General features: G+C 35.5%; 1 protein-coding gene across 3 annotated transcripts in view; it reads left to right on the forward strand.

The window, feature by feature from the left end:
* Nucleotides 1–21325, forward strand: part of LOC123309195 (dachshund homolog 2) — a 262136-nt gene extending 240811 nt beyond the window's left edge. For all 3 annotated transcript variants that reach the window (XM_044892170.1, XM_044892172.1, XM_044892171.1), the window contains exons 10-11: nt 2788–3060; nt 19253–21325. In XM_044892170.1, coding sequence (XP_044748105.1) covers nt 2788–3060; nt 19253–19383 — 404 coding nt within the window. In that variant the 3' untranslated portion in view covers nt 19384–21325. The remainder of the gene's footprint in view (nt 1–2787; nt 3061–19252) is intronic.
* Nucleotides 21326–24938: the final 3613 nt, after the last annotated feature.

A 24938-nucleotide genomic window follows, 5' to 3' on the forward strand; every position in this document is an offset into this window, starting at 1 on the left:
TTATAAGTTCCTTTATATCCCTTGGCGTATCTCCGTGTGAATGTTTCGGAATTGGTTTCCTTATTCTCTTGGTGCTTTCTTCATAGGCTTCTTTTATATGATTTTCCAATTTTTCAACTGCTTCATCTAATTCATCCTGGGTGTTTATTTGGGGAATTTCCCTGATTTTCTCCTGCAGTAAATTCTTATATTTCTCCCAGTCTGTGCGATCCTTGGTTTGTGTCTCTTCTTCGTTTCTTGGGCCATGTCCCACTATGAATTCTATGGGATTGTGGTCTGAAGTTCCGTCTTCTATTGTATCAATGCTGATTTCTTCAGTGATGTCTTTCATTACGACAATGTCCAGTACATCGGGTAGTCCATTTACTCTTGGTATGTAGGTCGGTATATCAGGTCCTATCACAACTGCATTAAGTTTTTCAGCATAAATCTTCAGTCTTCTCCCGTTTGTATTTTCCACCCTACTGTTCCATTCCTGCGATTTGCAGTTAAGATCACCAATTATGATTTTCGGGTGTCTTCCTTCTAGTAGCATTTTTAGATCCTCTTCCAGCATGTCCTTATCCGGTGATTTATAAGTTGAAATAATCTTCACTTGCCCTCGATTAGTATTCACAATAATCGATATTGCTTCTACTTCTTGTCCATTGAATATTTGGTCGAAATGGTGATCCATATTCCTTCTAGCCAGTATAGCAACGCCACCTGTGCTGTTAGGTCTATCATTTCTGTAAATATCGTAATTGGGAAATGCTATCCGAACGTTGGGGTTAAGTCTCGTTTCTTGGAGAGCTATGACATCCGGTCTCTTCTCTTCAATCAGTTCTTCGAATTCTGATCTGCGGGCTCTCAATCCTTCGACGTTCCAAGAGACGATTATGAGATTGTTCTTTATCGTCGTGTCAGCCATTAAATATTCTTAATAATTTGCTGCATCTTCTTCTCAATCTCTTTCTCCAGATTCTGCATCATCGTGCTGAGGAGGTTTTTCGTGAACTTATCCAGTTCCTCAGTGATTCCAGAAATTCCTTTTCTGGTTTCGGCTTTTTTGACGGTTTTTGCCTTTTCCGTCTTTTTCTCTGGTTTCTTCGTCTCTTTGACCACTTTGGTTGCAGTTTCCTGGGGTTTCTTCACTTCCGAAGAGTTTTGGGATGGCCTCGGTGTATTTTGTGTTGGCCTCGAGCTGGTCTGGTTCGATCTTGGCGATCTCTTGGTCTTTTTAGTGACCAATTTCCATTCGCTACATCCCTTGTAGCTAGCTGGATGTCCTTGCTCTCCACAGAGAACACAAGAGGCATTTCGCTCCTCGTTCTCCCTGGTAAGCGTACACTCCTTGGAGCTGTGATTACCGGAGCATTTCACGCACCTCCATGGAAAAGTGCACTTACTTTGGGCATGTCCATATCGCTGACAGCGGTAACATTGTCCAGGCCCAATCGTCCTTCTCTTAGGTTCAACAACACAGTTCATGTTGTAGAGCCTTTTCACCTCGAAGATACCCTTATTCTGGGTTTTAACCAGCAATAAGGGCATCGGCTGTTTTGTTTTATTTGAGGTCATCCTTATGACCTCAGCATCGACGATCCCTTGATCCTTGAGGTCGTCAAGGATCGTCGGGATATCTGCATCCAGCGGTAGGTATCTCACTACCGCGTATATTTTCTTTTCTTCCTCCCGTTGAAGAGTGTAAAACTCCCTATTTATTTTATGAAGGAAGTCCGTCATCCTTCTATGATCATCGGCGCTTTGTGGGACGATTCTTATACCGTCCTTTACTGTCGTCGCTCTTTGGTATTTAATACCGTTTCGCATTAACGCGTTCGAAATTGAAGTCCATTCGGACGTACCTCTCAGGGTGACAGGGGGGATTTTTTCTTTTCTCTCCACTGGAGTGGTTTTCTCTTGGTCTGGGGTTTCCAAGACTCTTTTCTTGTTTGTATCTTCATTTGACGAGGAGCTATCCTTTCTCACTCTTTTGGCGGGTGGGGAAATTTTGGTTTGAGGGGTTTTGACCACCTCCATCTTCTGTTTTGGAACCGGTAAGTTCACTTCTTGGACATTTTTCAAAATAATGTTCTTCTTGAGTGCTTTGGAGTAACTTTCCTTATTTCCCTCCTGCAACTCGAGCCTCTCCCTGAGATTTTTAATCTCAGCAACTAAGCTAGATACGCATCTATCTAACTCATTCACCCTCGCTTTCAAACTTGCGTTCTCCTCTCTCAAAATATCGTGTTCGGACACGACATTAGCGATTTCTGGCGCGTCTTCTTCCATTACGGAATCGCAGTCCGAATGGTCAGACATTTTAGAATCTAATTAATAATTACTTTGCTACTCAAAGAAATTGGAAATAAAATTTTTCAAGACAAAAGAAAAATGGCTAAGTTATATATTTTCTATACTATGAGAAAAATAAATCGACTCACCAGTGATATCCGTGGAACCAGCGATCTTGGAGGTGATCTGGACTCTACACTGAACACACTGAATTTGAACGAATTTCCGCTCTATAACGCATACACTTATAGAACTTACAAAAAAACTTCGGAAGTTTCGTAGACGGAATCAAAAATTCCGTAGTTTCGCTAGTGTCAACTTTCACTTCGACTTTCTCTTTTACAACACGAGAGATGACGTATCGCACTGCATCGCTAGTGTACACTTTCACTTCGACTTTCTCTTTTACAACACGAGAGATGACGTATCGCACTGGTATCATTCAACACATCTACCTGCTTCAACGTCTCGAGGTTGACTGGTGATTTCACTATTTCCATTCATCCACAGATCACTACCACAATCAAGACAACAAATCCACCAATCAGAAGGCCACATCGTCATCTTCCTCCCAGAATCAGAGGTCAACTCCGAACGTTCCAGAAAGGGAGCAGATTCCACAAGAAAGAATGAAGCAGGAACCCATCGACACTCCTCCAATTTCATATCCTCAACCCATCAGGGAACCTCCACCTCCAACACAGTCCATCGACACCAAGCCCTGGTGCTACTCTGGAATCGATCTCATAAATAATGGTGCAGCTTTCTGGCAGAGCTACTCGGGTGAGTGTGAAAATTCTATTGTAGTTTGTCCGAAACTGATAGTCCTTAAAATCTGTAATACAAGTAGATAAGTCAAAGAGAAGTTATCATGATTTTCTTCTCTATATGTAAAAGGAGAATTAGTCCATCTGCTGAATAAGTTGCTGTATTTTTCATTCTGAGTGATCTATTCGATATCCCCAAATTCCAATTATCCTGGTGATTAGATTTTCGAGTGAAAGTTTATCAAAAATAGAGGGAGGGGGACTTTGGTTTTCTTCCATGTAGACATATCGATAGATATAACATCTGAGCATATCATTTGTCATGACCTGCAATCATCATGAGTTTCTTGAAAAATATTTTTCTGCTGATGGAGCAAATCGCTTGTGACTATGCCAAAAATAGTTTCGAAGATCGGAATGATAACGAAGCAGAAGATTGGTTCTCCTTCAAAGTCAACATCTCCATTCGACCATGAAAAGGCACACTTCATCGTAATAATGAGATACGGTCGAAATCGAATTTGGAGAATACGATGTGCGAATCCCCCTGTTCAGATAGCTGCAGGCAAATCGATTTAAATTCAGATATTATTGTCGCTCGGTGTGAAATCAAAGATGAAATTCTATGACTACAAAGTGAAGTCGTTCTAGCTAACCGAATAAATGGAAAACAGTTATTAAATCTCGTCACCCCTCTGTATACCTTCTCATTTAAGACCGCGTTCCCGAAATGGCTTTCGAACAGCTTGTCAAGCCTCGTGAGACAATAGAAATGAGATGTGTTCATCCGGTTTGGAAGATTGGCGAATGTAATGCTTTCTGATTATTCGTTGAGAATTCAAACATGAAGGACTAGGAGAATTTCAAGACGTTAAACAGTTTGAAATGAATATGATTATTACTGAAAAACATCTACATAATACAATTGATCATTTGTCTTGATATTCGAGCCAATGTTCCGAAAGCTATACCAGGGAGTCGCATATTGTCACCCATACATTTAAAAAATTTTGCAAATCTTTCATGTGAATCAACCCATCTACTTAGAGAAGTTTAGAGTTGATTCTTCTATTTTACACATGGACTATTACTTCCTGACGAATATTATTTTTTCTATAAAAAACTGTCAATTCTCAGCTGCCAAACTTATTCAATTACTGCTTAATTGCCCAATATTCATTTAGTTCAAAAAAGTCGATCGAACTGACATGAAAGCACAATTTCTTTAACTTTTGTTTACTCTTGTGCTCTTATTCAGGGTGTTCTCAAAGGTGAGGCTTTTTTTGACAGAAGGTAGCCTCATCAAAATAAGTCGTTTAACCATAAATTGTTTTTATAAAATATTCAAGATTTCTGACCCTTAGAATTTCGACAATATTTTATTGAATTTCATATACGGAAGTGTGGAAGGTGACCCCGGAGTCGCACAAACGAAACAAAACAATCATATGGCTGGACAATGAATGGTTCAGTACCAAGTTCATCGGATTAGATGCATCAGGTCACTTTTGAGAGAAGCATAATTGTTGTATCGTGCAATTTAGGGTGAAAAAAAAATTGAAAATGTTGTTTATGTTGAAGAAATGGTATGATCTTTCCCCATTTCATCCCATTTTTAAGTCTATTGTTGGAATGTTTGAATAAAAGGATTGTGCTGCCCATTGTGAAAAAATGAATAGTTTAGACGAATTTTATTGGTGAGATTTTGAATTGTTACTCTAATTTTTTACACTTGTGCCCTAAGTCTCTTCTGTCAGTTGGTATCGAAATGATCCATTTCATAAAATCGTGTAAAAATAATGGGAACAGTTCGGCAAATCTAAGTTTCCATTTTCATTACCACGTAAATATCGAACGAGCCAATATCCTAAACGAAACCACATGGTCGAATAAGGAGAAATGTTTCTGTTTCCACTGCTTTGCGATAATTCAGCTAACAAACCGTCTAGGGTCGTATTGGGATCTATTTCAGTAATCATTTTCAATTTTTTTTTCAACTTTGTCATTTTGAAAGTTTTGTATAGGTGATTTTTGCTGAAACGCTTCATTTTGACCAGTTCTACCTTCTGTTGGAAAAATATCCTCACCTTCAAATACACCCTATATATTTTGAGAGTTCGGCCTGATTTTCCTCTTCTCCATAATTCGTCTAGTCCTCAATCTTGTCCTCATTTGATATTGGTGTACACCAAACTTTACCAGAGAAACTTCACCAAAAAAACTACAAAACTAGTTTATTATTTACAGATCTCCCATTTGTGTAGTGACTTGAAATTATAGGGGAACACCACCAATTTTTTGTTTGCCTTCTTGCTCCCAATGTCAATGCCATCTTAAGGGGTCTGTTTCTAAGCAGAGGCTGCTAAGAAAATTTTATATAAGAGACCCACAATATTTTTGGATAAAAAAAAACACCCCTCAAATGTAAGAAAAATATGATTTTCCTAATTGGACTAACTATCAACTAGATCCTTTGTCGTGAGTATGAATGTCCTAAGGTCTTCGTGAATTCCCACTAATCTCTTTAGGTGCAGAGTACATCTTATACCCTCTTGATACACAAATAACTATAGCCCAAAGACGTTGCTCTCGGATCCTCAACACTACTAAATTCGGAACTTAACAGCCCTATGCCCCACTTCATTTCACGCACACGAGAAAGCGTCAGGGATTTGTATGTTTAGGTCGATTCCGTGTCCATATTGAAGTCCGTTATCTTTCCTGAATATTACAGAACGTCTTATAGCGTGTGTGTGTCCTATGAATTTTGAACGGCGCTGAATCTCGATCTCCTACTTGCCGAGAAATATCCCCGGTATACTCGGGATGTCGTTCGTGGAAACTTAGTGTACTGCAGAATAATTTCCCCCGAGTTTTCCTGTGTACATAATATGTTTATGGTGAATCGCCAGCTCGTACGCCTTCGCTACGTTGAATTTAATGAGCTCCTGTCTTCTCCTGCAACGTATGCGTATATTGAAATACGACCTGGCCAAACATTATAAGATGCACTATGAAATTGCTAATGAGATCGCTCTACTTGATATTAATTGGGTGGTTATGTGAGGTGTTACATTATTGTTTCGATCGAATACTCCTACGTCAACCGCAAAATTGGCTACTTGACACCAGAGTTTTCGTATTTAAAAAGAATTGAGGGAAAATTCAATAGATGCGATTAATTTATCTTTACTCCTGTAAATATTATTGGAAAGAGATATAGCTTGTGTAAAAAGCACTTGAACACAAATCTAAGTTAGACAATGTGCTATTCTTGAAATACTTCGATTATCAATTATTCGAGGGTCATCTAAATTACTCAACATCTCTATCTTAACTGACTTTATTCACAACGACAATTTTACATCTCTTATTGGAGTATGCGCAACAAGACAAACACAACTACAGAAATACACATATGACATCTCCCCTGTTCAATAAAATAAGAATAATAATACTAGCCAATATAATTAAGTTACAGTCAGATAGTATATCCAAGTCTCTTAGGTTTAACAATCGTTCTTCCAAACCTTGTTTTATACGTGTCTGATTCACTAGATGAATTATTGTCATTCAAATTTCGGTCAGGTACATTTTCGTCAGTTACACTTTCATCATCTGAGTAGAATAATCATTTCTTCATAGTATGGTTTTATACATGATCTATTTCTTCTTTTTACAATATTTGAATTATTTTCTTTTACATAATAAGAATGATTATTACAAGTAAAGTAGGGAAGTAGGGATGGAGATGAAAATGTTTTGGTTGCAAGAATGAAACTTCCACTTGGACAACGTTTGGAAAGTTATATTTCCGATACTTAAACAGGGTGACTCTTTGACTCGTACATATATTTTGGCAGTAGATTCTTGAGGTCCAAGGGGAAATATTTTCCTCTACAATTTTTCAGATTTGGCCTAGATAAAAACATGAAAAACGCTGAAGTTTTTCCAAGCACAGAATATACCATTTTAACCTTCGAAATAAGATTCGGATTATGATTTTTTCAACGTGAGCTACTGGTAGATTCCAAAACCTCAAATGAATCCTTGTTTCGTTTGTAACCATTTTGAACTCCTAATATTTTTTGGTAACTCTAACCAATACCGACAAAAACGCTGCTGAACCTTATCAAAATAAATAACGAAGCAAACTTTTATCAAGTTTAATCAACTGACAACAAAAATAAACTCAATACATGATCAGATTTTCAAAAATGCGAGTTGAAGATCTTAATCTTCTAAAGAAAATGGCAATGGTTCCACTGTACCAGATCTATCAATTAAGAACAGAAGAAAGATAACAAAAAACTACAAATACATGAGACTTTCCACCATAAACAGAGCGGGTCATTGACTCATACAAATATTTTAACATTAAATTCTTGAGGTCAAAAAACTTCTTCACTATTTTTTCCGAATCGGCTAGGTGTAAAAGATACAGGCTGTTGAAAAACCACTGAGGAACAGTGTGGGTCTACTTACTTCTCCTGAGTTCTGATGCCACTAAACCTAATCTGTTTGTTCTTTGGAGCTTCTGCCTATATGGCTGTTTTTACCGTTACAGTAAACGATGTTCAAATTCTCAAACCACGTTTAGTTCACAGAAATTCTATGATTAAACGGGGTTTAAGAATTCAATAATTGTTTACTGAAACTCTGATATATAATAAGTGATATGAAATAAAAAATATGAAATAAGATACGCTGCAAACGGTCATAAGTGTCTTGATCAGTTCATTTCTATCCTGCTGGAATTCTTGTGTTGGTCTTATGACTGAATATCACTTCCGTTCATATTTCAATATCTCCTGAATTGGAGGCCTACTTCTGTGATTTCTCTTCTTTCTGATATCTTCAGACCCATTAAAACAAAATCATGTCGATAGCTTCGACAGAAACGAAGGTATGGAACCTGTATGTTGGACAAATATAGTTGGTACATTGAACGTTTTTAGAAGAGAATTCGATCATTTCCCTCCATTGGAAGAACTGTAGAATAATCGAACCTCCCAGCAGCAGCAATTCAAATCTCCCCACAATTGATCACCACTTCTTCTTCACCTACCACATTATTTCACGGATCTTCATTCCATCACAACCACAAGGAAGAAATTGTAATATCACCAACTGAATACCACCGATCGACTTCTTCATTATCGAATTTAATTAGAAATTAAACGCCTGTTAAGCACAAAGAAATGCAATATTCAGTAGCCGAGATGGAATCAAAGATGGCTTTTGGACCATAGAAGCGGCGAGCGGATTCAATTTATTTATCGCTCTTCAACAATCGGAATAGTTTCACAGAAAATTAATCACACATTCGTCAAGGGTCGATTGACATGGAGTCGATTGCAGTAGAGTGGCACGGTTACCTGGTGTCAAGTGGAGCGTTCCAGAAGCTATTATTATAGCTGGAGGTGTGTTCGGGAAATTATCACTTACGATTACTGAAATTGTACGTTAACAGAAATGTGTTTTTTTTCTTCACAGTTCATCGTCTTTGAGGAGGCTAATCAGTTTCATTCAGTGAGGTTTTCATGGCTCACTTATCAAGCAAAATGATTACTGAAATATTTTTCATAAGGTTCATAAACCAAACAGATTTATAATCTCTGATGACTATTAGGTACACTTATATATTGAAGAATATATGTAAATATGACAAAAACTTGTGTAACTCAATGAAATTTATTGAAAAATAGAAACAAACATACAAAACTACTATCTGTACGAATATTATATATAGCTAATTTTTTTTGTCATTGTCATTATAGTTTTCTATGTTTGATAACTTTGCAAAGAAGAAGAATGTTTGAATGTTCGGTGAAAATATTATTTACGACGAGAAATGAAAAGTTAAATGGGCAACTCATTCATTGTATTTTATTCAGGATGAGTCTTTGACTCGTTCAAATATTTCAACAGTAGATTATTGAGGTCAACACTTTTTTTACACCATTTTTCCGAGTCAGCCTTGCTAAAAAGATAGAGCCATTTTAAGTTTTCATAATGAGATGTGCCACCCCCAGAAAAACAAAATTACTTTCAGAATAACTAGCTTAATCTGTGACGTTCAAATATTCATTAGATAGTTTTGTCTTTTTGAAAATTCTTTCCTTATGAGGTGTATCAATGCAGGTCTCAGGCCGTGCTTTCTCCGTCAGAGTTGGTTCAGATCGCACATCGAAGTCAGTTTGCGGCAGAGTCCCACAAGGTTCAGTCAAAGAGTGGTTACTCTTTGGTTCAGTATTGGGTCCCCTACTCTTCCTAGATTATATTAGCTATCTACCATGTGGGTATCTTCAGAGAGTGCGTCTTATGCTGATGATCCCAACATTTCAGATGTTGTCTTTCAAAACTATTTCCAAAACCTTTTAGCTTTTATGAAACTGGATATGTTTGCTCGTGCCTAGATGGGATATGATAATTGTGGTTAGAGATACAAGCCTTATTTACGAAAAATGGAAATCTTTTGAGGGTACATAACTACAAGCTCAGCAAAGAAGATTATTTGACCAGTTGAGAATGTTTCGTCAGCGATGGAATATCTTATCTTTGAAATAGAACATTTCACCTAAACATTTTCTTCTTCTTCCTCTTTTCGATAGGACTGTATCTTGTGTCTTCTGTTTTCTGCCTGTCATTAGTCTATCTGCTGTTAAATAGAGCACCAGTTCTCTGTCAAACGCTTTGGAGCCTTCCCAATGGTCTGTGGGTATTGGGTTTCTGTCTTCCCAGTTGGCCAGTCTTTCTTTCAAAATTCTTTCCACGTGGTCTCTTCAAAACCTCCTCCTCCTGTGTGATCTTATTTTATGTTATATCTATTTGAATCTTTTCAGAAAAAAGTATTTATCAATCAACTCGTGTGTATCATTATGCTATCATCCTAGCAGAAAACTTCAACACATTGAGCTGAAGAAAATTCTGTAAGCGAATTGATGTTTGTTATTTTACTCTTCGCCAAATGTTGGTTTCACGACCATTATATTGAAACTTGTTGTTTTAAGGAATAAAGGAAGATGGAAAATCAAGAATGGATGATGAAGATCTTCATTCATAATGATTCAGCGCATTCCAGGATTTGAACTTAAAACAATGCATCTCACGAAATTATAGACGCCGAAGTTGATGCTTGATTTGGTAGGACAAGTTTATTCCCTTACAGTCAGAGAGACTGTTCTGAGTGACAATTCTTCTCATAATTTCGAAAATCAACTTGCGTTTTCTTGGATTCGTAAACTTCTATATCTTTCCTGAGCGAGAATTGAACTGCTTCAAGGAGGCAGATGATTTCTTCCAACTCTTTGAACCGCAAAAATTTCCAGGTCTGGCTATCCTTTGGGTTATTCCCCAGGGTTCCAAGGCTCCCCCACCCTCCGGTCAGTCCCAATGCTCATGGAAGCGCAGACGATTATATCAGAAACCAATCAATTCTAATAAAGCCGAAGGTGTACATAGTTCTCCAGGCCGGATAACTTCGGCATCCATTAGAGAGCTTCCGGCTGAGTCCTGCGTCTTACCTCACTTCCGGAACTCGGTCTCGGGAGCCGGGAATAATTCAGAGCCAACTTGCCACTTTAAGCCGTAATGAATAGGTAATTAGTTAATACTGTGCCCGGCTTCCTGTTGTCCGCTCACCTATTGGGACCGGACTCTGTTTCTAGCATGTTACACAACTATACCTGCAACTTGTGTGTTAACTCCTTGCACGGCCGTCTTGGGACCCATTATGGCATTGTCTTGTTATTGTTCGCCCAAGGAGGGATTCCAATTAAATTAGCTATGTAATCGGTATAGATTACTATGGATTCGATGCATAGAAAGGTCTGTTCTTGTTACTGAATATCGACTTACTCGGTGCACATTTAGGGGAGGTTATGACGAGGTGGAGAATTTCATTGCTGGTTTCAAGATTTCTAATCACGATAATATTCAAGAATGGATCATCTGGATTCTAGATGTTTGAATTCGAAAAAATCAACTATGTGTGCCACTGTGCCAGTTGTAGCTGTCACAGGGTGATTCTACAGGCAATTTGCAACGAAAAAGTATGGTATGGTGAATGGTTCAATTACCTTCAGTTGTAAAGTTAACTGAGTTTCTTTGAATGGCACCTTCTTGTGTCAGAAATGGATTTGTCGCTAAGGATGATTCGGTCATTGGCGGGGTTTTTTATCCACACTTTTTCATTATAGGGATGAACTAAAAATGTGTATTTTTTTTATAGGGTAATTATTGATGGAGGATTGGAAAAAACATGTCCATTAATGTTCATCTATTATTTTAATTGAGATTTCTATGTCAGATAATTTACTCCATATTGAAGAGGAATTTCGAAAACATCAATTGACCATTGAAGAAAAAAATACATGGAAAAACATTTCACATTTATAATAAAAAAAAGTTTTAAAAACACTCCTTCGATGACCAAATTATGCTCAGATCAAAGGATCAGTCCATTTCCGACACAAAAAGTTGTTGGAGTTGCCATACGAGTGAATTATACCACGTGACTCTTCAGATGTGGTGGAAGAGAGCCTACATCTTTTTTCTTTTTATGGTTTCCTTGGCCCAATGACCTACATTTTAAGAGGATCTATTGAAAAATTCTTAGCCTACTATAAAACCAAACAAAAACGTCTTTAGACCTTTCAAAAAAAATGTTTTTTCTTGCTCTGCCAACCAGACCTCCACAGCTTTTATTACCTCCTCGTTGGAAGAAAATTTCCGACCTTTGAAACTTTTTTTCGGTTGAGGAAAGAGATGATAATCGGATGGAGCCAAATCTGGTGAATAAGGGTGGTGTTCAAGTTATTCAAACCATAAATCTAGAATTTTTTGCATGGCAACATGCAAAAAGAGAGAAAGAGATTTATGTGTAGGGGCGTTGTCCTGCAAAAACAAAACATCTTTGGATAGCTTTCTGCGTCTTTTCTCTTCAATTTTTTCCCTTAGAGTGGTCAGTAATCTCGAATAGTAATCTCCGGTTATTGTTCTACCCTGATCCACAAAATCAATCATGATTACTCCATGGCAATCCCAAAAAACTGGAACAAGAACTTTTCCAGCAGATTTTTGGACACGAAACTTCTTAGGTCTTGGAGAACCAGAGTGTCGCCATTCCATAGATTGTTGCTTTGTTTCTGGATCGAAGAAATGTACCCAAGTCTCATCCATAGTAACTATTTGGTTTAAGAAGTCTGCATCGTTTTCAAATCGAGCACAGATCGAAAGCGATGCTTTCTAACCCTTGCTCGCTTTTGGTCAACATTCAAACATTTGGGGATCCATTTTGCAGCAACGCCATAGACACAGAAACTTCTGTGTCTTCTTTATTTTAATTTATTGCGTAACTCTGGTTTACTTTTTCGACCTCAAACTTCACACTGACACTTCTGATCAGTTGTTATTCGTTGGTATGCAATATTTTTTTTATGAATGGATATTATATATACTTCATTCAAATTTATTTTAGCAGTCGGTTGGCCATGAAATAATTTTCTCAAGTTTTTGTAACTAGAACGAAGTTAGGTTGGCACTCATGAAATGTCGTTAATGTCATAACGCCGTTGCCACTACTAATATCAATTTTTATTACGAAAATTCGAAAATGCCGAAAGTGATTGAAAAAAGATACAATGTTCTAGGAAGTGCTATTCAGAATTCAGGTCCGCTCATTCAAATAGTTATAACCTGATATTCTAAAATCGACAATACGTCAGACGGTAGCGAACATATTCAATGTAAGAGAATTTATATATGTTTCATCTGAACCTAAACGACTCATATTTCAGCTGAATATTTCCACAATCAGAAAGATTGTGAATGAAGAGTATGACAAAGTATTTCCTTCTATTGGGAGACCCAAAAAAGTGGTGGCATTTCAGAATTTTATGTTTGAATTAATTAATGCGAGAAGTTAACTACAGGATTTTCGATAAATGTCATCGGAGAATGAGTTCCCTAAAATGGATTTTTCTGTTTTTCATTTGACTTGTCCTATACAATGTAAATGTCTTAAGGTACTAATAAATACCTAATTATTATAATTACATCAATGTAATAAGATGAATAGCCACAAATACGCGCAAGTTGCCCTGTTACTGTTTATTCATGTGAAATTTTTGTTCAACGGTGAAGTTGCATCTTAACTTGAAACTTCCTTCAACTCCTTTTACTTATATTGATGCAAATGCAAGATGATTTTTATTGAAAAATTTAACATTCTTGTAATTATCTGTAAATTCCTTCGGGAGATTCCCATTCCCAACCACTGCATCATATGCATTTCATCTTCGGGTTAATATTTTTGAAATCTACAACTGATGTAACGTATTCAAACTTTAGCCAAAGAAGATAACGAACATTAACTCTCCTCAAGCTAGTGCATATAATGATATTATACTGATCTCTTGTATTTTCCATGCAAATAACTGGATTTGGTATGCCTTCAAACAGTTTGTATAAACTTCAATTATGTTCGTCAGATATTTTCCGAAGAGATTCGACATTGTGATAAAATACGTAATAACAGAAACTTTTACGTAGAACGGGCAACATAGCGTTGATTTAAAACCCAAAAATGTTTTGACAAGCTTCATAACCCCACATTTTCGTACTATACAGAGTGAAATGTGTCAAATTTCCATGGCCAACCGACTGCTAAAATAAAGTTGAATGAAGTATACTTCATTTAAATTTATTTTAGCAGTCGGTTGGCCATGAAATAATTTTCTCAAGTTTTTGTAACTAGAACGAAGTTAGGTTGGCACTCATGAAATGTCGTTAATGTCATAACGCCGTTGCCACAACTAATATAAATTTTTATTACGAAAATGCCGAAAGTGATTGAAAAAAGAGACAGGGTTTCAGGAAGTGCTATTTAGAATTCAGGTCCGCTCATTCAAATAGTTATACCCTGATATTCTAAAATCCACAATACGTCAGACGATAGCGAACATATTCAATGTGAGAGAATTTATATAATGTTTCAACTGAATCTAAACGACTTATATTTCAGCTGAATATTTCCACAATCAGAAAGATTGTGAATGAAGAGTATGACAAAGAATTTCCTTCTATTGGGAGACCCAAAAAAGTGGTGGCATTTGGGAATTTTATGTTTGAGTGAATTAATGCGAAAAGTTTACAGGATTTTCGATAAATGTCATCGGAGAATAAGTTCCCTAAAATGGATTTTTCTGTTTTTCATTTGACTTAAGGTACTAATAAATACCTTATTATTATAATTACATCAATGTATTAAGATGAATAGCCACAAATACGCGCAAGTTGCCCTGTTACTGTTTATTCATGTGAAATTTTTGTTCAACGGTGAAGTTGCATCTTAACTTGAAACTTCCTTTAATTCCTTTCACTTGATGCAAGATGATTTTTGTTGAAAAATTTAACATTCTTGTAATTATCTGTTAATTATTCGGGAGATACCCATTGCCAACTACTGCATCATATGCATTTCATCTTCGGGTTAATATTTTTGAAATCTTCAAATGATGTAAGCCAAAGAAGATAACGAACATTAACTCTCCTCAAGCTAGTGTATATTATGATATTATACTGATCTCTTGTATTTTCCATGCAAATAACTGGATTTGGTATGCCTTCAATCAGTTTGTATAAACTTCAATTATGTTCGTCACATATTTTCCGACGAGATTCGACATTGTTATAAAATACGTAATAACAGAAACTTTTACGTAGAACGGGCAACATAGCGTTGATTTAAAACCCAAAAATGTTTTGACAAGCTTCATAACCCCACATTTTCGAACTATACAGAGTGAAATGTGTCAAATTTCCATGGCCAACCGACTGCTAAAATAAAATTGAATGAAGTATAGATAGATATCAATACATCCTCGTATATGAATTATCCTTGAAAAGCACATATCAATAGAAGCTCTGTATAGCGGAAGAAAAATGTCCTTCAAATTCAAATCGGATGTAATTCCCTAAAAGTGAACAAGACTTTACCACTCGTAGAGGGTGTATTACCCCTGATTATTTTTACGAAAAAAGCAAAAAGATTGATGATAATCACTTCATTTTCATCGTTTATTCATACAAACATTTTTCGAAATGACAGAATTGGAATGAAATGCTGAGCGGGCAACCAAACGGGAGGCATAGCAAAACTGTTAGAAAGGAAGATTAGAGGCGTTGAACACTCGCAGACGAAGGAAGTTAATTTAGTTTTGCGGCAATGCCATTATCCCGGACAGAGAGATTCTGGCCCAAGGCCATTTAGCACGATGTTATATTTACTGTTGCAATTTCTCGCCTCGTTGTTCGTCCTTCCATCCGTTGTCACTGCTCCGAGATGTCGTTAGAAGATTTCTCAGGGTCGAACTTGTGGTTTCAGCACCTGAAAACGGATTCAAAATTTGTTGAACAGAATGTCTTACTAGATGTGTAAAATAATGTAATGTATAACTCATTATGAGTGTATATTAGGTAATCATTATCCTATTCTCTATTATCTATGTTCTTATCTTTGGCCAAAAACAATTGACTAAGGGTGAGTTTCCACTAAAAGTTTTTCAAACATTCTGTAATAACTTTGAAGAAGGCTAAATATATAAAAGAAACGTTTTCTGGTTGAGAATTTGTGTTCCACAGGCTGTCCTATATGCCAATATCTTTAAGTAACCATTTTAGAGACATTACCATCGCTGCTGTTAAAGTAGATTTAAACATCCGAACAAAATATTCTCCGTCTGAAATATTATCAAGGATAAATAGGGGAAGTCCGGGAGACTCACTCAGGTAGGAGACTTGAACCACCTCAAATTTTTCAATTCAAATTTCGCTGTACAGGTGTTGTAAATAGACATACTCGTAACAAGGCACAACTAGTGGCGGCTCCATTTTGGCCGCCATCGGGAGTAAGAAATTGAATAATTTTTGTTTGTTACACTGTCTGAAAAGTTTCATAGGTGCGTGGTATTATTTAGTTTTATTGCTTTCATTGATTAGTATTGTTTTAACAAAGATTAGCTTTTTAATAATAGTATTTCAAGAAAATTTCTGTTGAATAGACTAAAAGACAGTGCTGGAGACTTGACTCATGCTATGGTCGAGAGACATAATCAGTGGTCCAAGTTTCCCGCACTGAGCTCAGATAATAGACTTCCACAAAATAAAATTGAATAATAGAAAGAAATATAAAAAACATACAAAGGTTCAAAAGAGTGAAAAATATCTCGGAAATAAGTAAAAATGACTCTGAAATAGAAAATATGTATTTCATACGCTGATACATCTGATGATGAAAACCTTGACATAGACAATCATTGGTCATTGGAAATTGTTTTCTTTCAAGGTTTTTCCTGATAAACAAACTCATAGTCAAGTCTCTCTCGCCACCTGTTCAACTCTCCCATGGGTTAAAAAGACATGAGCCAGTTTTCGGTTCCTAAAAATAAATTGCTGTACTCAAAATGTTCATCTCACCATCACTACTACACTATTATATACAGGGTGGGCTTCTTAAAAAGAAACAGACGAGACAACCATCTTAATTGTTGAAGAAAGTAATTACCAATAATAATTATTTCGTTGTCTAATGTTTACAATTAACGGTTACCATCGTAACCACAGAATGAATAAGTCAAATAATTGATGATTTCACATAGCATGGTTAGCGGAATGACCGGTACTGTACGAAATTCAAAATTGAATATCTCAAAAACGAATGCATTAAATGAGAAAAAAATTAATACGCTGAATTCAGGATAAAAAGGCCTTTCAAATGAGGTAACACTCATCCTATCTTTCCTATTCAAAATTTAGGGGTTGGTGTTTTAACACTAAGGGTTGAAGCGATATATTTGTGTATTTGACTTCAAAAGTTGTCCCCCTCGAAACAAAAATCGACGTGTCCCAGCATTTTTTCGAAATAAATTTATTCCGCCCGTTATCTCGTCTGTTTCGTTTTAAAAAGCCCACCCTGTATCGTTACCTATTTGGGCATGATATCTTCACGCAAAAATTGAGTTGCTACCATTTACAGGTACAACTTAAGTGGCTTCAGAGTGAAAAGTGATTCAACTCTCCCGGACTTCCCATAACCTTCAAGCTATTACTTTAATTTGGTAATTTGACATAGAAATATTGTCGTGAATACAATATCTCCCTCTCATACCCATTCACATCATACCGAGACTCATCCAATTCCCTCGAATCCACCCTGTAAGCAGCCGCGGATCCAGAAACGTACGACTGGCGAAATATAAACTTAATCCTTAAGATACACTCCACTCTTTAATTAAGAAGTTTTCGAAGTAAGTCACCGGAAAAGGGGATTGTCTTTGTTAAACTGTTTGGATTCCATTCTGCAGCGGTTATTAAAACATTTGAACCATCTCTTCGGTTCCGTTCGGGTGTAAATCTCTCCAGTTGTTTCGGGCACACTTTCTATCGCATTCCACGTTTGCGGGAACATTACTTCACCGGAAAATTCTGAGGAGTAAGTTTCTTAAGCCGGCGAGGTTTATGGGAAATTGTTCACGAATTTGTTTCGGTGGAGGATGGCTAAATTGTATTCGAAAGGAACGTATCGAAGTTTGGCGAGTACCAACTTGGCCAACTTCATTTTTGGATAAGATTTCAACAGGTTTTGATATGAATATTTGAATTGCTCAATGTGCAAACCTTGCTCAATTTTGTGTTATTATTTTTTCATGATGTTTTCACAACTAGTAATCATCTTCTATGAGCAGCAAATAAATCACATATATCTATTTTTTTCTGCTAAACAGATTAGGAAAAACTTATAAAGGTCGAAATAGATTAAAAGAGGTGTGAAAAGTTGTTTCCTGAAGTTCAAGGCACGACTGCTTAGTTTTAAAACGAAAAGTTTCTTCAATATCTGCAAATGTATAGTTTTCATCGAGTAGAATGATTTTTGGAATATGGTGATGAATCATCTCCGTACATAAAATTTCGCGCACATCTTTCAGTTTCTTCATAACTTCTTGTTTTGAAGGAAATTTTTGTGTCTTTACTATGTTCTGTGTTTGTCAACTTGGCAAGGGAACGTTTGAACTACCAGAGGAAATATCATTCATAAAAAAACTGGGTCATGTTTGAATGTTTGAAACTAAAATGGCTATATGTTTTTATTCAGGCCGAATGGGAAAAACTGATGTAAAGGAAAAAAGTATTTTTTTCAACCTCAATCTACTGTTTAAATATAGGTATGTGCAAATAAATGTGCAAGTCAAAGAAGTACTCAGTATATTCTTGTCTCACATCACACCAAGAATCGTCTCTTCGTCTATGGCAGTTTTTTACACTTTGTATGTTGAAAAACTCGAAATTCCATTATTCAATAACTAGTTGAGCTAAAAAGTCATACAGTAGAGATATTATCATCACACTATTATCATTCCACTACATATTTCAAGAATTTCCCTTAGAATTATTCGTATTATATTCCTCAATTCCCAACCCTTGGATCAAATTCAAACGGTCTGACGTTATTTATTTATTGTTGTACTGAATTTCGTGGAGAGAAAAAAAAATTTGTTCTGCAAGAACAGAAAAAAAAAACAAAAAAACAGAAAAGTGGTGCTCATTTCATTACACTATGGTTGCAAAATGGTGCATGTGCCGAGCTGCAAACACGAATTTATTTCTATCATTCTTCCCAGGAAACTAATTACTATTTTTGATGACAAACATGCTTCTTTCAATTTTCGTAATTTGGCAAGATTATTTCATATTTTTGTTCTAATTATACAGGGTGTTTCCAAATGAGACGTGAACCTTGGAGGAAGTGTTAGTATCACTCAGTTGCTGACGTTTGAGCGATATTTATAGATAACCAAAAATCAACAGTTTCCAAGATATTTGAGTTTTTGTGTTTTCCAAGAAATTTCTCACCTTACATCATTTTTCGTCAATTTTTTCTACGTTGACCAAGTTTGATCATAATTTTGGATTATTTTCATCAGAAAAAGATATGATACGTATGAAGAAAGCAAAACAATCCTGTAGTAGGTGTTGAAAAAGAATTGCATATATGATTCAAAAGTTGGTGTATGTAGAAAAAAAAAATTTACTCTTAATATCAATTTGCCTGCAACTTTTTTTTTTTTCATTCCCTAAAAAAGTTACAGGCAAGTTCATATCATATTTATCTGTTAGTTCCCTACCTCTAACAATCTGTTTTGTTACAGATTCTCTGGCTCAAGAACTTGAAATGGAGAGAAAAAGCCGACAGCAGCAAATGGATAGAGAGAAATCCCCACTCACAGACCGTTCATCCTACTATAAGAACTCTGTGCTGTTTACGAGTAGTGCAACATAAAATGTGAGTGACTCAAATTGATTTTGAACAGCCAAATTGCAGTTCCAACCAACCGTATTTGTATACATTCAAAATACTCTGTTTGAGAAAAGTGAATATTCCAACATCGAGTAAAATATAAATTGTAAATTGTAATTGATTTCGAAAATCAAAAAAAGCATTAGGTGTGAACACCAGAAATTTCAGATGTGCAAATTGTTTTTATTCATGAACACAAAAATTTTAAAAACTTGAACTATTTTGTCTTTTTCCGCTTATGAGTTCCATATTTTGATAACGGAGTTTGAAATTATCAATTTCTTTGTAATTTTGCTCACAGCTGCTGCTATTAGTTACAATGAAGTTGATCAGGCAAAACTCATCACCTCATATGCTAAAATCCTAAAATTTTCAGATACTCTCGCTGGAAAAAAAATCAGTAATTATGAGAAATAAATTAAAAAATTGATTAAAAATATTTGCTTCGTCAATATCTTTCCATCACTATTAGGAAACCGTTTCAAATATTGATGCTGAAATCTGAAATCGATAGCAATTCCAGATCTAAAATTTGTATTTTTCATTGAAAAAGAGATGTTTACCAATCATTGCAGTTTTTCACTATTCAGATTCGAAAACCCAATATTTTGATCGCAATAATAAAACATTTTTCTTCAACACCAGATTCAATCCATTTCAAAGTGTCATCACTGAATTCTAAATTTGAAAACAGGAATACAAATTTCACTGCGATAAACATCATGAATCAACCTAACAATATCTGAACAAACCAACAACCAAAAAAAAATTACCACTCTTTAATGTACGCTACACTTTATGAGTACCTACTCCAAAAATAATTTTTCCAAAACCCTTCAGTCCTTTTAATTGAACCAGGATTTTGTTTCTTCCTCAACGTTTTGAATATTTTATATGATTTGGGCTACATAGAAAATAAAAAAGGCGAAGCTTTTTTATTGGGACACCCTGTAGAACGCTTAACCTTTTTAATTATCAGTTCTGGTTCATTCCCTGAAGAAATTTTATCAAACTGAAAATTTCGCATATGGAACATTGAAGGAAATTGTTGTATAAGAAAGAAATAACAATCATTTCACCAGTATCTGTGAATTCAAGCATATTCAATGAAAGTTAAAGTAACTGAAGGGGAATTCATGAGAGGTGATGAACGACATGTATATAATGTAAACAATTTTTATAAATAAACAGGATTTACTCATGATCAATACATATTTCAGTCGAAGTTTATGCAAAACCATTAAGATATCACACATTTTGTAAAAGTACGAAGTTAGAAGTATAATATTTAGGTAGATCAATTAATTGATAAATATAAAGAAATGTAAATATCGAAGCTGGGATTATGTTAAGGTGATTAAGATTTATATCTGCATCACGGGTCTTTTTATGTAACATTCTAACTCCTGTATTTCGTGAAATATCCATTAATATAAACATCGAAACCGTTGATTTATTCCGCCATTACGCTGGAGAGAACATAATCTTAACGCTGATATCGATCTTGATCGCCACTTTTCCCTCATTTTGTAGAAAGGTAGAAGAATAAGTATTCAGTGTACTGTTGCAGAGCGATTTCAGCTATAATTTGAAATAAGTGAGGTCCTTCCCATAGAGTAACTGAGGAAGGATTTTTCGCCCTTTACTAAGATTGAAAATGTTTGGTTATTCGTGTTAGTTTCAAGAAAATTATAGTATACGTTTGTCGACAATCAATAATTCATGAAGATGCTCCGCAATGTATTCACCTCCCCTACTTGTTCAAATGTTATATTCAAGAACTATATCTGCACAGCTATTTTTTTGATAGCTTTAATCTCCAGTTTTAGTCATTTATATATACGTACAATATGTTAAGATGCATTGTATGACTGTATTTATTGTATATATTTATGTGTGTGTGTGCCTTGTAGCTGAATAAAAGTTTGAAAGGTATAATTTTTTTTCATTTATCAAAATCCTATTTTATATACTTAAAGCTGTACCAGCATCGCAGAATGAATGTTCACTACACTACTTGATTACCTTGACGCGCCAGATGGTAAATTAGAAAGAAAAGCTTCAGAAATTTCTTTAATCTACCTTAATCATAGATCATTCATTATTCTTGGTGAAACCTTTCAAAAGCCTCATCCTAATTTCATCAAATAGGTAATTACTAATCGTTTTTTTTTTGAAACGATATATTATAGGGTCATTCTGTCTCAACCACATCCCAAATATAACGAAGAAATAGTAAATATTACGTTTCACCAGAAAATCTGGAATATTTTTATGTTTTGGTCATATCTCAATTTTCGCTGTAGGTATAATGATGTCTACATATAAAGAAGACGAATTTGAAATACTAATCGACCTATCCGAGCATATACAGGGCGGGCTTTTTAAAACGAAACCGTGAGATAACGGGCGGAATAAATTTATTTCGAAAAAATGCTCGGACACGTCGATTTTTGTTTCGAGGGGGACAACTTTTAAAGTCAAATTCACAAATATATCGCTTCAACCCTTAGTGTTAGAACACCAACCCCTAAATTTTTATTAGGAAAGACAGGGTGAGTGACACCTCATTTGAAAGGCCTTTTTATCCTGAATTCAGCGTATTAATTTTTTTCTCATTTAATGCATTCGTTTTCGAGTTATTTAATTTTGAATTTCGTACAGTATCAGTCATTCCGCTAATGATGCTATGTGAAATCATCAATTATTTGACTAATTCATTTTGTGGTTACGATGGCAACCGTTAATTGACAACATTAGACAACGAAATGATTACTATTGGTAATTACTTTCTTCAACAATTAAGGTGGTTGTCTTGTCTCTTTCGTTTTAAAAAGCCCACCCTGTATAGAACAAAAAAATTGTATAATGTCAACATTATAATACAATTGTATAGGTACTTGATAATTGTATAATAATTCAAATTATTTTTGTTATAGAAATAATACTTTAAAATGACTTAAAAAGACTGAGGCCGATGTATGATATATTTCTGAAACAGGAAAAAAATGGTAATTTTAAACTACTGTTTTCACACGAAAAAACACAACTTTATAATATAGCTCAGCAAATGAACCTGAAAAAATCATAATACGCCACTGGATGGCTATCAAAAAGTGTCTCCATAATGTTTTTATTTCAAAATCTTAGCACAAACAGAAACGGAGATGATGACCAAAGTTGAAATCACCCAAATTTCAATTTTGACCTATAACTCGAAAACAAAAGAAGGTAGTGCAGGTTCCCAACCTTCTCTTGGCCAGGGACCTTTTTTATATTATTTTTGTAAGCAGGAACCACATGTAATAAATCTGAAAATTTTATGGAGCTCGATGCAGCCGCTCGGTCTTGACGATTATTTAATTGATTCCATATTTTTGGAAATTTTTACGTATAATCACAATTGAAGTTTGCAAATAAAAGCTCGAAGGTTATCTTCAAAAATGGATATATTTGCGACGTTCTCAAATTTTTCAGCAAGTTTGTATTGAGTGTACCTACTACTGATTCTATTCACTAACGCCATCTAGTAAACAGTTTGGTCTGAGAGCAGCGATTAAATCTAACATAAAAAACTGTTAATCATTCGCGGACTTCGAATTAAGTTCCATGTTCTGAGTTCGCGGACCATATTTTGACTTCTGCGGACCACTGGTGGTCCACGGACCACTAGTTGGGAACCACTGAGATAGTGGAATGCAGTTGAGGGCATTGTAAGGTTCTCAAAAAAATACGTAATGTGCCATTCATTTTCCTACATCTTGTTGGGTTAAAAGTTGTAATTCAGGTATCACCAATTTTGCCCACCCTCTACATCTTTTATAAGAGATATAGTAGGACTAGCAGTGTATAGAGTGACTGTAGCTTTCTGAGGAAAGCCAGAAATTTATTGTTTATGTTCAATCCGTACTCAGCTAGTCCTACTCTATCATTGATAACAGTATGTACCTATAGTTACTCCCGGGACACCCTCTATACAATATTCGTAGTTGTAGATGTTTTACCTTTCCAAATTGTTCATCATCCAACGTAAATTGATCGATTAGGGCACTTTGCGGCGTAACATAAATGAGGGCCACAATGAAAATCATAACTCCTTCGCCGAATCAAAAGACCGAAGTCTCACCCCTCCTGCAACAACCCAACCTAAAATTTTAATGACTATGAGAGAGGCCATTATAGTCAAACGAAAGTTTCGGGCATTTTCGATATTTTCAACCCTTTTCGCGCAGTGTTAATGAGTTTTATATCTTAGAGGAGATTCTTATTACATTTTAATTGAGATGATGTGTACCGATCGTATTGACGCAGACAATAGAAGCTTCGACCCTTTGTGCCGAAAGTTTTAATAGATACTTCTTTTAACATTCATTATCAGACGAGCTCAGCCGCGTTAATCAACTGAATTCGGATATTATGTTTTCCCGTTTGAACAGTTTATGTGAAAATGAATAAATAAGGTTTGGGGTTTTAATTATTTTCCGACGTCGTTTTCTTCGTTTCCTCAACGTTCATCTGAAAGGAAACCTTATACACAAAGCCTACTCTTACTTCACAACTCAATGTTCGAAAGATGAAGGGGAAACTTAATATTTATTGTTACTTCTTGGATTTCGATATCCGCCCTTCAACTCGAATTTGTCCGGGACTTCATTTATGGAGGAGGTACTTGAATATATTATTACAATTCGATTTTTCATGAGGTCATTTTTCATTTGCATTTAAAGCTATATTTCCCTACGTTATAAAAAAAGTAGAAAATCGTTTTTGTCGTTTTTCATTGGAAATAAAGTCTTAATTTCTGGGGGGCTAGAGTAGCTGCATGGCAACTTAGATGGAAATATTATTTATCGTTTGAAAGCTGGACATTTTTTCAATTCGTGGTGACATTTCTGTGAAGTAAGGTTTCCGTACAAACTTCGGGATCTTGGGGTTAAAAAAATGATTCTTGAGCCCATAGAGCTCTTTTTCCATTTTATTGTCGACAGCCTTTTAGGCAATCAATTTGTGGACTGCCAATTTGAAAGTTATTTTTAAAAATAAAATCCTGTTTCGATTCCTCCTAATCAAGTATATAGAGAGAGGAAAAAATTTCAACCTGTATCTTTCCTTGAAAACTGAGAACATTTATGTGTAGAGTTTCTCCTCGTGTTAGAATCCCTGTTCTATAATAGGTTTATACAGACTGAGCAGAAAGAAAATCTCACAAAATTCATATCTTCGGTAATTACTCCCCAAACAACACACACACATCTTTAAAACATTTTATAGACCATAGCTCATAGACTTTTAGATGATCTATAAAACATCAGAAAGTATCGAACCTTTAACCTAGATTCGACGGAAAAATGTCCGCGAGATTTACGTTGAAAAGTATCACTTCTTTAGACGTCTATTCGACGTAATTCTAATTATCTCTATAACAAGTACGATTTCTGATATTCTCGAGATTATCCTGATTTGGTATTTTGTTTGATATATAATAGACGTTTGAGGATGTACTTTATTAAAATCATTCGATATCGTTTATATATCAT

Source organism: Coccinella septempunctata, chromosome 3 (genome assembly GCF_907165205.1).
Source record: "Coccinella septempunctata chromosome 3, icCocSept1.1, whole genome shotgun sequence".
NCBI classification, from domain to species: Eukaryota; Metazoa; Arthropoda; class Insecta; order Coleoptera; family Coccinellidae; genus Coccinella; species Coccinella septempunctata.